This window comes from Erinaceus europaeus, chromosome X (genome assembly GCF_950295315.1).
Source record: "Erinaceus europaeus chromosome X, mEriEur2.1, whole genome shotgun sequence".
Classification (NCBI taxonomy): domain Eukaryota; kingdom Metazoa; phylum Chordata; class Mammalia; order Eulipotyphla; family Erinaceidae; genus Erinaceus; species Erinaceus europaeus.
Genome location: NC_080185.1, coordinates 72,616,223 through 72,628,957, shown reverse-complemented (window position 1 = coordinate 72,628,957; position 12,735 = coordinate 72,616,223). Strand labels below are relative to the sequence as shown.

The window sequence follows — 12,735 nt, the reverse complement described above, 5'->3', positions numbered from 1 at the left end:
CTGAGAATATATTCTACAGAACCAAATAAACCCACCCAAGGAGATCTGTGTATTCCTATGTTCACAGAAGCACAATTTGGAATAACCAAAACCTGGAGGCAACCCAGGTGTTCAACATCAGTTGAGTGGCTAAGGGGTGGGGGGTAGGCAGCATAATGGATATGCAAAGTGACTTTCATGCCTGAGACCCTGAAGTCCCAGCTGAGCAGTGCTGTGGTGTGTCACTGTGTCTTTCTCTCTGTATTTCTCTCATTAAAATAAATTTTAAAAAGAAGAATGTCTTCTTTAAAAAAAAAAAAAGGGAGTTAAGCACAGGTGGCACAAAGCACAAGGACCAGCATAAGGATCCCGGTTCGAACCCCGGCTCCCCACCTGCAGGGGAGTCGCTTCACAGGTGGTGAAGCAGGTCTGCAGGTGTCTATCTTTCTCTCCTCCTCTCTGTCTTCCCCTCCTCTCTCCATTTCTCTCTGTCCTATCCAACAACGACTACAACAATAAAACAAGGGCAACAAAAGGGAATAAATAAATAAAATAAATATTAAAAAAGTGGAAGCTTAAAAAAAAAAAGAAAGAAAGAAAATGTAGTAATTACCATTGCACTAGAAATGGTTCCTAAGTTGCATCCAAATCTGATATTCCCCATCACACAACTGCAGTGATTGGAGAAGTCCATGATCACATACAAATATTACCCATAGGGAACCAATGAGCTATATAGAAATAGAGAATGCCACTTGGGAGCACCCATCACTATTATATTATTTAAAAAAAGTGCTTTGCCTATGTTCACAAACTAATAGGAATTCTGAATTAACAAAGACATGGCAAATAACCACAGTGAATTCAGAAAATAACTGATGTCTGGGATAGATGAGATAGCTCAATTAGCAGAGCATGTGCTATGCTATGAGAGTGACCAAGATAAAAGCCCCTAGTCAGAAGTACTACGACACTAAGGGAAGCTTCAGTGCTATGGTTCCTCTCCTCAGTCTCTGTCTATCTCAAAGTTGGCCCAGAGTCATGAAATCATAGAGATGACAAAATAAAAGATTCTAATATGAGAGTCGGGCTGTAATGCAACAGGTTAAGTGCAGGTGGCACAAAGCACAAAGACCAGTGTAAGGATCACGGTTCGAGCCCCTGGCTCCCCACCTGCAGGGGAGTCACTTCACAAGCAGTGAAGCAGGTCTGTAGGTGTATATCTTTCTCTCCTCCTCTCTGTCTTCCCCTCCTCTCTCCATTTCTCTCTGTCCTATCCAACAACAACGACATCAATAACAACAATAACTACAACAATAAAACAACAAGGTCAACAAAAGAGAATAAATAAATATTTTTTAAAAGATTCTAATATAATGTATGATTATATAGTCAATAAGGATTTCTCCCCCCCCAAACAAACATACACATATATACACACTCGTATGTAATGCATGCATTTGGGCTTCATAGTTATGCATGCCCACCATGCCCAGCAGACTTTTTCCTTTTGTAAAGATAGTAGGTGACAATCAGAGAGGGAAAGAGAGAGAGGGAGACAAGGAGGGACACCAAAGCACTTCTCCAACACTCATGAAGCATCCTCTTTGCATGATGTTTCCATGCCATAGCTAGGAGGCTAAACTCAAATGCAAGCTTATGTTGAAGTGTCCACTTTACCAGATAAGCTGTCTCCTGAGCCCAAGAATAAGTATCTAATTTTTTTTTAAAAGGGGGTGGGTGGAGTGGGTTCACCAGACTGAGCACATGTGAAATGATGTGCAAGAAGCCAGGCCCAAACCCTTTCTCCCACTGCAGCAGGGAATATTTACAAGCAGTAAAGCAAGTGGTGCAGGTGTCTCTCCTTCTCCCTTGCTTTCATCCACTCCTCTTAATTTCTCTGTCCTATCAAAAAAAAAAAGTCATAGGGAGTAGTTGATTCATCCTGCAGGCACCAAGTACAAGTCATAACCATAGTGGCAATGAGAGATAGAGATCAAACAAAATCTGGAAAGTACACCTTGTATTAAAGTCTGCATTGTGTGTGTCCTTATTACAAGCAAAAAGATTAACTAAGCTTACTGACAGAAACATCTTCAGAGAGCAAATGAAGTATTTTAAACACAGGATAAAAGCTCCAAAAATCCTTTTAAAAATCTGAGGATTCAGGAGGTTGAACAATAGTTCACCGGGTAGGGACAAGGCCTTGGTCATGTGTATGACCCATGTTTAAGCCCTGACATAACAGGGGAGGTGTTCTTGCACCTCTTCCACTCTCCTACCATTTCTTCCCCCCATCTTCCTCCTCCCTCTCTTCTTCTATCTCTCTCTTCTCCCTTCCACGGTGTGTCTGAACGAAAATGTGACTAGAAGTCAAAGGCCCAGGCTTCAGAAAAACAAACAAAAAATGAGGCTTCTATTATGAAGGGCCTATTTTATTTTATTTATTTTTTTAGAATTCCTTTTTGTATTTTATTTATTTTTCCTTTTGTTGCACTTGTTTTATTTTATTGTTGTTGTAGTTATTGTTGTTAGGACAGAGAGAAATGGAGAGAGGAGAAGACAGAAGGGGAGAGAAAGCAACAAGGGCAACAAAAGGGAAAATAAATAAAATTAAAAAAAAAAGAAGGGGAGAGAAAGATAGACACCTGCAGATCTGCTTTACCCCCTGTAAAGCGACTCCCCTGCAGGTGGGGAGCCAGGGGCTCCAACCGGGATTCTTATGCCAGTCCTTGCGCTTCATGACACATGCGCTTAACCCACTGCACTACCATCTGACTCCCTTGAAGTGTCTATTTTAAAAGCAGGAGCTTTCAAATACTGAAGCTGTCTGACATGGTTTTTTGTTGTTGTTGTTGTTGTTGTTCCAAACTTGTTACAGCAACACTAGAAAAACAGGTGATCTAAATACCTTCTGAGCAGTATTATTAACTCTGATTAGTAGGTGTCAAGAACCTAAAACTAGAAATGTATAAAAAGTAGGGAAGTATAAAATTTGTTTTATAATAAGATCTACGATTCACTATAGTAATAACATTTCTACATAGATGTCTTGATGTTTAAAATATTAAGTTTTGGGAGTCGGGCGGTAGTGCAGCGGGTTAAGAGCACGTGGCACAAAGCACAAGGACCGGTGTAAGGATTCCGGTTCAAGGATTCCGGTTCGAGCCCTCGGCTCCCCACCTGCAGGGGACTCGCTTCACAAGCAGTGAAGCAGGTCTACAGGTGTCTTTCTCTCCCCCTCTCTGTCTTCCCCTCCTCTCTCCATTTCTCTCTGTCCTATCCAACAATGAAGACAGACAACAATAATAACTACAACAAGGGCAACAAAAAGGGAATAAATATAAAATAAGAAAAAATATTGAAAGATATGACTACACATTCTTCTCAAATGTTCATGAAATATTCTCAGGGTTTGACCATATATTGGAACACAAAAACAGAACTGCCTACATCAACAAAACAGGACACGGCAGGTGTTGGCGGAGGTTGTGGAGAAAAAGGGACTCTCTTATACTGCTGGCAGGAATGCAAACTGGTAAAATCCCTTTGGAAGACCATGAGGAGTTGTTAAACCAGTCAAAATGGAATTAGCTCATGGTCTAACAATACCACTCTTAGGCATGTATACAAAGGACATAAAACATGAATTTGGAGGGTCGAGCGGTAGCGCAGCAGGTTAAGCGCACATGGCGCAAAGCACAGGGACCATCGTAGGATCCTGGTTGGAGCCCCGGCTCCCCACCTGCAGAGGAGTCACTTCACAGGCGGTGAAGTAGGTTTTCAGGTGTCTATCTTTCTCTCCCCATCTCTGTCTTCCCCTCCTCTCTCCATTTCTCTCTGTCCTACACAACAACAAACGAAATCAAAAATAATAATAATAACCATAACAACAAGAGCAACAAAAGGGGGGAAATGGCCTCCAGGAGCAGTGGATTTATGGTACAGGCACTGAGCCCCAGCAATAACCCTGGAGGAAAAAAAAACCATAAATTTGAAGGGGCATATGCACCCACCCTATGTACATACCTGCATTTTTCACAATAGCCAAACAATGGCAGTGGCATAAATGCCCATCCACAGATGAATGGATAAAAAAGTTAGGGGATATATATTCCATGAAATACTTCTGCATCAAAAAAGGTGATATTGTACCCTTTGAGATAAAATGACAGAACTGGAGGTGATTATGCTTAGTGAGGTAAGAGATGGACAACATTTTGAATCTAGAGAACTGATGCACGTGAACTTCCAAGAAAATGCAGACACAAACAAGCTGTTTCAAAGACTTTGTGATAACTATAGTGGTTATCTTTGAGAGGTGAGAGGATGGAGACACAGAATTTTGGTGGTGGGTGCAGTGTAGAACTATACCCTGTAAACTTACAACCTTGTAACCATTAAACAGAAATGAAAATTGAAAAAAAACACATTTTCTAAAATAATTTTAACATGTTTACAGGCATATAGTCCTCTATATCATTTTCTAAATATTTTATCATTTTTTTCTTTTTTTATAGATAGGACAGAGAGAAATTGAGAGGGGAAGGAGTGACAGAGAGGACCTGCTTCACCATTCATTAAGCCCCACACACACGCAAGTAGGTAGTGGGGGACTGAACCTGAGACCTTGCACATGGTAACATAAGTGCTTAACTAGGTGTACCCACCACCTGCCCCCACCCCATACTCTAGATAATTCTGAATACTCTTTTTCTCTCTACTACCTTTTCATCTTTACTACATTCTTCTTCTTTTTTTTTTTTTTTGCTTTTCTCATCATTATCATATATAATATCTTGAGATTCTTTAATTTGGTGTTTACTCCTAAAATTTTCTTCTTATTTGCTCCCTCCTTTTGACTAACAACTTCCAAATATTTACCTATCTCTCCCTTTACCATGCACATTTTTGAGAGAGAGTTAGAGAGAGAGAGAGTGAGAGAGAGAGAGAGAGAGGGAGAGGGAGAGGGAGAGGGAGAGAGAGATGGTGCGAAAGACAGAGAGAAACACCAGAGCACTGCTCAGCTCTGGCTTGTGGAGATGAGGGGGATTGAACCAGAGACTTCGGAGCCTCGAGTATGAGAATCTCTTTGCATAACCATTATGCCCCCCACCATGCACATTTTTATTTGCCATATTTCTCCCTACATGAGTTAACAACCCATTCCACAATATTGGTTATTATGTGTCATCCACTTTGTAGCAACTATTTTCTAGTTTATTTTCTTCTCATGTTGGAAACTGTCACCATTTTTGTTTTAATATAGACTATTTTGTGAGTGTTATAATTTACATCTATTACCAAATGACCTGTAATTTCTCTGGAAGATAGTTACAGAATGACTGTGCTCATATGTGTAATATAAAGAACTGAAACACCTTAATTTGTGAGAGAGGAAGTAGTCAAACTGCCACTAAAACACTGTGAAAACTATGATGGTTATCTTGGTAGGGAGTGGGAAGAGTTTGGGATGAGGTGGGGGTGCATAGAACTGTGGTGGTATCATCTTGGAACTGATTTTTGGCAAAAGAGGCTCAAATCAATAAATGGAGGAAGGAGAGTCTTTTCAACACGTGGTATTAGAAAAGTTGGATTGAAATATGCAAACAAATAAATTAGACCACCACATATCACTTTGCACAAAAGTCAACTCCAAGTGGATAAAAGGCATGGACATTAGACCAGAAAACTATCAAACACATAGAAGAGAACATGATCTATGTTTCAAAAAAGTCTTCAAAGGTTCAAATCCAACAGCAAAGAAAACAAAAGCAAAAATAAATCAGTGGGATTACATCGATACTTCTGTATAGCAAAGGATACCATCAACTAAATAGAAAGATACCCTACAGTGTGGAGGAGATATTTACACAACACACATGAGATAAGACAAAAATACAAAATACCTAAGTAACTCAATAAAACTAACACTAAAAACAACAACAAGAAAAATCCTATTAGAAAGTATGGTGAGGACATGTATAGGAAATTCACTGAAGAAGAGATCCCAAGGGGGACCAGGTAGTAGCACACCTGGTTGAGCACATGTTACAATGTGCAAAGAAGGACCTGGATCCAAGCCCCCAGTTCCCACCTGTAGGGGAAAAGCTTCACGAGTGGTGAAGCAGGGCTGCAGGTATCTCTCTGTCATTCTCTCCCTCGCTATCATCCCCTTCCTCTCAATTTCTGGTTGTCTCTTTCCAATAAATAAATAAAGATTACAAAAAAAGATTTATTTTTAAAGAGAAAGATCCCAAGGGCCAAGAAACACATGAAAAAGTGGTCAAGTCATTGATCATCAGAGAAATACAAATGAAGGCAACCGTGAGATACGACATTATACCTGTGAGAATATCATACATTAGAAAAGACAGCAATAACAAACGTTGGACAGGGGACACATCTGCACTGCTGGTGGGACTGTATGCATATTGATCCAACCTTTGTGGGAAACAGTCTGGAACCTACTCTATTATCCAGAAATTTCTCTCCTAGGGATTTTCCCAGAGGAAATAAAAGCACCTCTAAAAAAGAAATTCATGTATTCCTATGTTCGTAGCAGCTCATTTTATAATAGCCAAAAGCTGGAAGCAAACCAGATATCCAACAATAGATGAAGGGTTTTAAAAAACTGTGGCACAAGGTGAGAGTAGATAGCATAATGGTTATGCAAAAAGATTCTCATGTCTGAGATTCCAAGGTGCCAAGTTCAATCCCCTGCACCACCAGAGCTGAGCAGTGCTGGAGGGGGGAGGGACCCATAGTATATATACATTATGGAATACTACCCAGCTATTAAAAAAGATGAAGTCGTCACCTTTGAGTTGTCTTGGATCGACCTAGAAGACAACGTGTTAAGTGAGATAAGCTAAAAAGAGAATGACAAATAGCAAATGATCTCACTTAAAAGCAGGACTTGATAGATAAGGATAGGGAGGGAGAATACAAAATGAAAGGTAGACAGGGCATGGTGTACTGCATCAAAGCAAAGTACTTGATGGAAGGAGAGGAAGGGAGGAGTGGAAGAGAACTTTGGGGTCCTAATGGATAATAAAATTGTACCTCCGTCCTAATGGATAATAAAATTGTACCTCCTCAATATAAATAAATAAATAAATAAATAAATAAATAAATAAATAAATAAATAAATAAAATTCATTGACACACCAAAGAAAGGCTATGTAATAACTCTCAGACTCCAAAAACGATGATGACTCCCAGAAGGGAAAGGAAAGGGGTGGGACACATAGGTAGAGTAATTATTTTATTTATTTTTTATTTAATTATTTTAATAATATTTATTTACTTATTTATTCAATTTTGTTGCCTTTGTTGTTTTTTGTTGTAATTATCATTGTTGCTGTTGGATAGGACAGAGAGAAGGGGAGAGAAAGACACCTGCAGACTTGCTTCACCGCTTGTGAAGCAAACCCTCTGCAGGTGGGGAGTCATGAGCTCCTTACACTGGTCTTTGCGCTTCGTGCCACATGCGCTTAACCTGCTACGCGACCGCCCGACTCCTGAGTAGTTATTTTAATAGTGTGATGGCACCGGAACACTCCTAGTGGTTGCAGTAACACTTCATATGCAGATGTGACCCTGCCCTCCCAAATATCACAGTATGGCAAACCAATGACAAACCAGTAATACTGATTAAAAGTAAATACATGAGGGACAAAAAAAAACTGTGGTGCTTCCTGCAGTATGGAAATAAACCACTGTAATTTATGATACTGTAAACAATTATTAAATCACTAAAATGTGTACTTAGTTAAGGAAAGGAAAAAAGATAGAAAAGAATGGCATGGATTTAAAAAAAACAAATTACTTATGTAAACCTAATCTACCGATTTCTTCGTAAGAATAAATTAAATAACAAACAATATCAATCAAAGCATTCTGAATTACATAAACAACTAAAATGCTTAGGTCAATAATGTGTTTTTTCTTTTGTAAAGTATGCAGTCTCTTGTTTTAAGCTTGAGAAAAAATCTACGCAGCTACAGTTAATTCACATGGCTTTGCATTACAAAACCTGTAAGACATAATCTTTTTTTTCTGTATTAGCATAATGGTTATTGCTGAGGATCTGTGCTTATATAATGAATCCAACACTTCTGGTGGCCACTTTTTCCTTCTTTTATTTTACATTCTTTTTTATTTGCTAGGACAGAGATGAATTGAGTAGAGAAAGAGAGACACCTGGAGATCTGCTTCAGTGCTCATAAAACTTCCCCACAGGAAGTCGGGCGGTAGTGCAGTGGATTAAGCGCACCTGGCTCGAAGTGCAAGGACTGGCTCAAGGATCTCGGTTTGAGCCTCCGGCTCCCTACCTACAGGGGAATCACAGGCAGTGAAGCAGGTCTTCAGGTGTCTCTCTCTCTTTCTCTCCCCCTCTGTCTTTCCCTCCTCTCTCTATTTCTCTCTGTCCTATCCAATAATGACAACATCAATAATAACAACAACAATTTAAATAAACAAGGGCAGCAAAAAGGAAAATAAATAAATATTTTTTAAAAATTAAAAAAAAACTTCTCCACAGCTCCTGAAATTAGGGCAGCTTGGAACGTTCCAACTCATGACCACAGAAAGCGAGCTCAGATCTACAGGGATGCAGAAGTTACGTAGGCTCGTAAGCTGAACATGGGCCCCAGATCAGATCAAATTGATGGGGTTTACAGTCAACAATATTTATACATCTTTCCCATATTTGGGAGCTACTCTCTTCCCTGATCTTCCAGCCACGACATCATCTCCCCAGACAATAGTGTGGGTCCACCTGCATATCAGATGTCAGGCTCAGAAAAATAAAAAATAAAGAAAAAAAAAGAAAACTAGTGTAGTCGTGGGCCCTTTGAAATATAACTAAAATAGACCTACTAGCTATTATCAAAACAGAGACCCCAAATCTTCATCTACAATATTCAAGCCTTTAGATTCATGATTAGTCAACAATTTGTTTGGCTTTATATCTTAACTCTTTTCTCAGCCATCAGGTTCCAGATGCTAGCATGATGCCAAAAGGACTTCCCTGGGCAGACAACCCCACCAATGTGTTCTGGAGCCACACTTCCCAGAGCCCTGCCCCAAGGGATAGAGAGAGAGGCTGGGAGTATGGATCGATCTACCAACGACCATGTTCAGCAGGGAAGCAATTACAGAAACCAGACCATCCACCTTCTGCACCCCATAACGGCCCTGGATCCATAATCCCGGAGGGATAAAGAATAAGGAAGCTATCAGGGGGGAGGATGGGATACGGAGTTATTGTGGTGAGAATTGTGTGGAGTTGTACCCCTCTTATTTTATGGTTTTTGTCAGTGTTTCCTTTTTATAAATAAAAATTTAAAAAAAAACTTCCCCACAGCAAGTAGGAATAAGGGACTTCAACCTGGGTCCTTGCACATGGTAATGTGCACTCAATCGAGTAATACCACTGGCCCCTTGACAATATACATTTCTATTCAAGCACAAATATGTACAAGGTTTTCAAGTTGTCTTACCCCTTCCTTCGGGTCTGTGTGCAGTCCTCCTCCTGCATGCCCATGCCAACACATCCTTTTTTCTATCAGTGGCCATGCCTGGATAGCCTAGTACATGACATCAAGCAGTAAATTAGCTGTTAATGAATTTTGGATATTTACAAATCATAGACTATTCAAATGAATGTCTTCAAAATAAATACAGTTATAGCTTTAACCTAGCACAGGAAATAAAGCAAAACATCTATACAAATCAATTTTACACATAAAATTGAGCAAAGGATATTAAAATGAGAAGTATTAACTTAAAGTTACTCCCAATAAATTTTTTAATTACCATTTACAATATTACTTTGTATTACAATTTTCTATTTCATAACTTTACTCTCATTGGTTACTACAGAGATAAATATGATATATACTCAATTACTGGAATTTCAAAAGTTATATTTATCAATAAAAAATGAGGAGATAAAATTTTCACAGACATTCATCCCAAGAAACTAGAATACACATTTTACTCAAGTCCACATAGGACATTCTCAAGGACAGACCATATGTTAGGCCACAAAGACAGCATCAGCAAATTCAAGAGCATTGAAATCATCCCAAGCATCTTCTCAGACCACGGTGGAATTAAACTAACACTAAACAATCAACAAAAGATTAGTAATAATCCCAAAATGTGGAAGCTAAACAGTGCACTACTTAACAACTACTGGGTCAAAGAGGAAATAAAGGAAGAAATCAAAATGTTTTGAGAGTTAAATGAAAATGAAGACACAGCAATCAAAATTATTTGGGACACAGCTAAAGCAGTACTAAGAGGGAAGTTCATAGCCATACAAACACACATTAGGAAACAAGAAAAAGCAAAAATAAACAGTCTGATTGCACATCTTAAAGACCTAGAAGAAAAAGAACAAAGGAACCCTAAAGCAACCAGAAGGACAGAAATAACTAAAGTTAGGGCAGAAATAAATAACATTGAAAATAAGAAAACCATACAAAAGATCAATGAAAGTAAATGTTGTTTCTTCGAAAAAGTGAACAAAATCAACAAAACTTTAGCAAGACTCACAAAAAAAAAAAAGACCCAAATAAATCAGATCATAAATAAAAGGGGAGATAACACAACAGACACCACAGAAACTCAGCATATCATGTGAGACTTCTATGAACTACATGCCACCAAGCTAGAGAACTTGGAAGAAATGGACGATTCCCTAGATAACTACCAACTTCCAAAATTAAGTAAAAAGGAATGAGATAACATGAACAGGCCCATCACAGCTAAAGAAATTGAAACAGTTATCAAAAACCTTCCCAAAAATAAAAGTACTGGACCAGAAGGTTTTACAAATGAATTCTACAAAACCTTCAAAGAAGAACTAATATCTCTACTTTTAAAAGTCCTCCAGAAGGGGAGTCGGGCGGTAGCACAGCGTGTTAAGTGCACATATCTCTAATGAACATAGATGCTAAAATACTGAACAAAATTCTAGCCAACAGGATACAACAGTATATTTAAAAGATTGTTCATCATGACCATGTGGGATTTATCCCAGGCATGCAGGGTTGGTTTAATATATGTAAATCAAACAATGTGATCCACCATATCAATAAAAGCAAGACCAAAAACCACATGTTCATATCAGTAGATTCAGAGCAAGCCTTTGACAAAATACAACATCCCTTTATGATCCAAACACTACAAAAAATGGGAATAGATGAAAAATTCCTCAAGATAGTGGAGTCTATATATAGCAAACCTACAGCCAACATTATATTCAATAATGAAAAACTAGAAGCATTTCCCCTCAGATCAGGTACTAGATAGGGCTGCCCACTATCACCATTATTATTCAACACAGTGTTGGAAGTTCTTGCCATAGCAATCAGGCAGGAGCAAGGAATTAAAGGCATACAGATTGGAAAAGAAAAAGTCAAACTCCCCCTATATGCAGATGATATGATAGTATACACAGAAAAACCTAAGTAATCCAGCAAGAAGCTTTTGGAAATCATCAGGCAATACAGTATGGTGTCAGGCTACAAAATTAACATTCAAAAGTCAGTGGCATTCCTCCATGCAAACATTAAGTTAGAAGAAGTTGAAATCTAGATATCAATTCCTTTTACTACAGCATCAAAAACAATAGAATATCTAGGAATAAACCTAACCAAAGAAGTGAAAGACCTGTATGCTGAAAATTATGAGTCATTACTCAAGGAAATAGAAAAAGTCACAAAGAAGTGGAAAGATATTCTATGTTCATGGCTTGGAAGAATTAACATCATCAAAATGAATATACTACCCAGAGCCATCTACAAATTTAATGCTATCCCCAATAATATCCCAACCATATTTTTTAGGAGAATAGAACAAATGCTACAAATGTTAATCTGGAACCAGAAAAGACCTAGAATTGCAAAAACAATCTTAAGAAGAAAGAACTGGAGGCATCACACTCCCAGATCTCAAATTTTACTATAGAACCGTTGTCATCAAAACTGCTTGGGACCGGAACATGAATACACACTGACCAGTGGAATAGAATGGAGAGCCCAGAAGTGAGCCTCCACACCTATGGACATCTAATCTTTGACAAAGATGCCCAGACTATTAAATGGGGAAAGCAGTCTCTTCAACAAATGGTGTTGGAAAAATGGGTTGAAACATACAGAAGAATGAAACTGAGCCATTATATTTCACCAAATACAAAAGTAAATTCCAAGTCGATCAAGTTGTGGTATATCTACACAGTGGAATACTACTCAGCTATGAAAAATGGTGACTTCACCATTTTCAGCCAACCTTGGATGGACCTTGAAAAATTCATGTTAAGTGAAATAAGTCAGAAACAGAAGGATGAATATGGGATGATCTCACTCTCAGGCAGAAGTTGAAAAACAAGATCAGAAGAGAAAACACAAGTAGAACCTGAACTGGAATTGGCATGTAGCACCAAAGTAAAAGACTGGGGTCGGTGGGTGGGGAGAATACAGGTACAAAAAGGATGACAGAGGACCTAGGGTTGTATTGTTATATGGAAAACTGTGAAATGTTATGCATGTACAAACAGTAATTCCCCAATAAAGCAATTTTAAAAAAAGAATTATCTTATTCCCAGGCAGACAACCTCACCAACATGTCCTGGACCCTCACTCTCCAAAGCCCTACCCCACGAAGAAAAGGTACAAATAGGCTGGGGGTACCAATCAACCTGCCAATGCACATGTCCAGTGGAGAAGCAATTAAATAAGCCAG

At 38.7% G+C, this 12,735-nt stretch overlaps 2 protein-coding genes across 3 annotated transcripts in view; both read right to left on the bottom strand.

The window, feature by feature from the left end:
* ZDHHC15 (zinc finger DHHC-type palmitoyltransferase 15) overlaps positions 1-12,735 on the bottom strand; it is a 394,441-nt gene that overhangs the window by 192,187 nt on the left and 189,519 nt on the right. The gene's annotated exons all lie outside the window — the stretch shown is intronic.
* Positions 1-12,735, bottom strand: part of ABCB7 (ATP binding cassette subfamily B member 7) — a 123,834-nt gene that overhangs the window by 79,693 nt on the left and 31,406 nt on the right. For both annotated transcript variants that reach the window (XM_007526070.2, XM_007526071.3), the window contains one exon: positions 9,486-9,572. In XM_007526070.2, the coding sequence (XP_007526132.1) occupies positions 9,486-9,572 (87 nt within the window). The remainder of the gene's footprint in view (positions 1-9,485; positions 9,573-12,735) is intronic.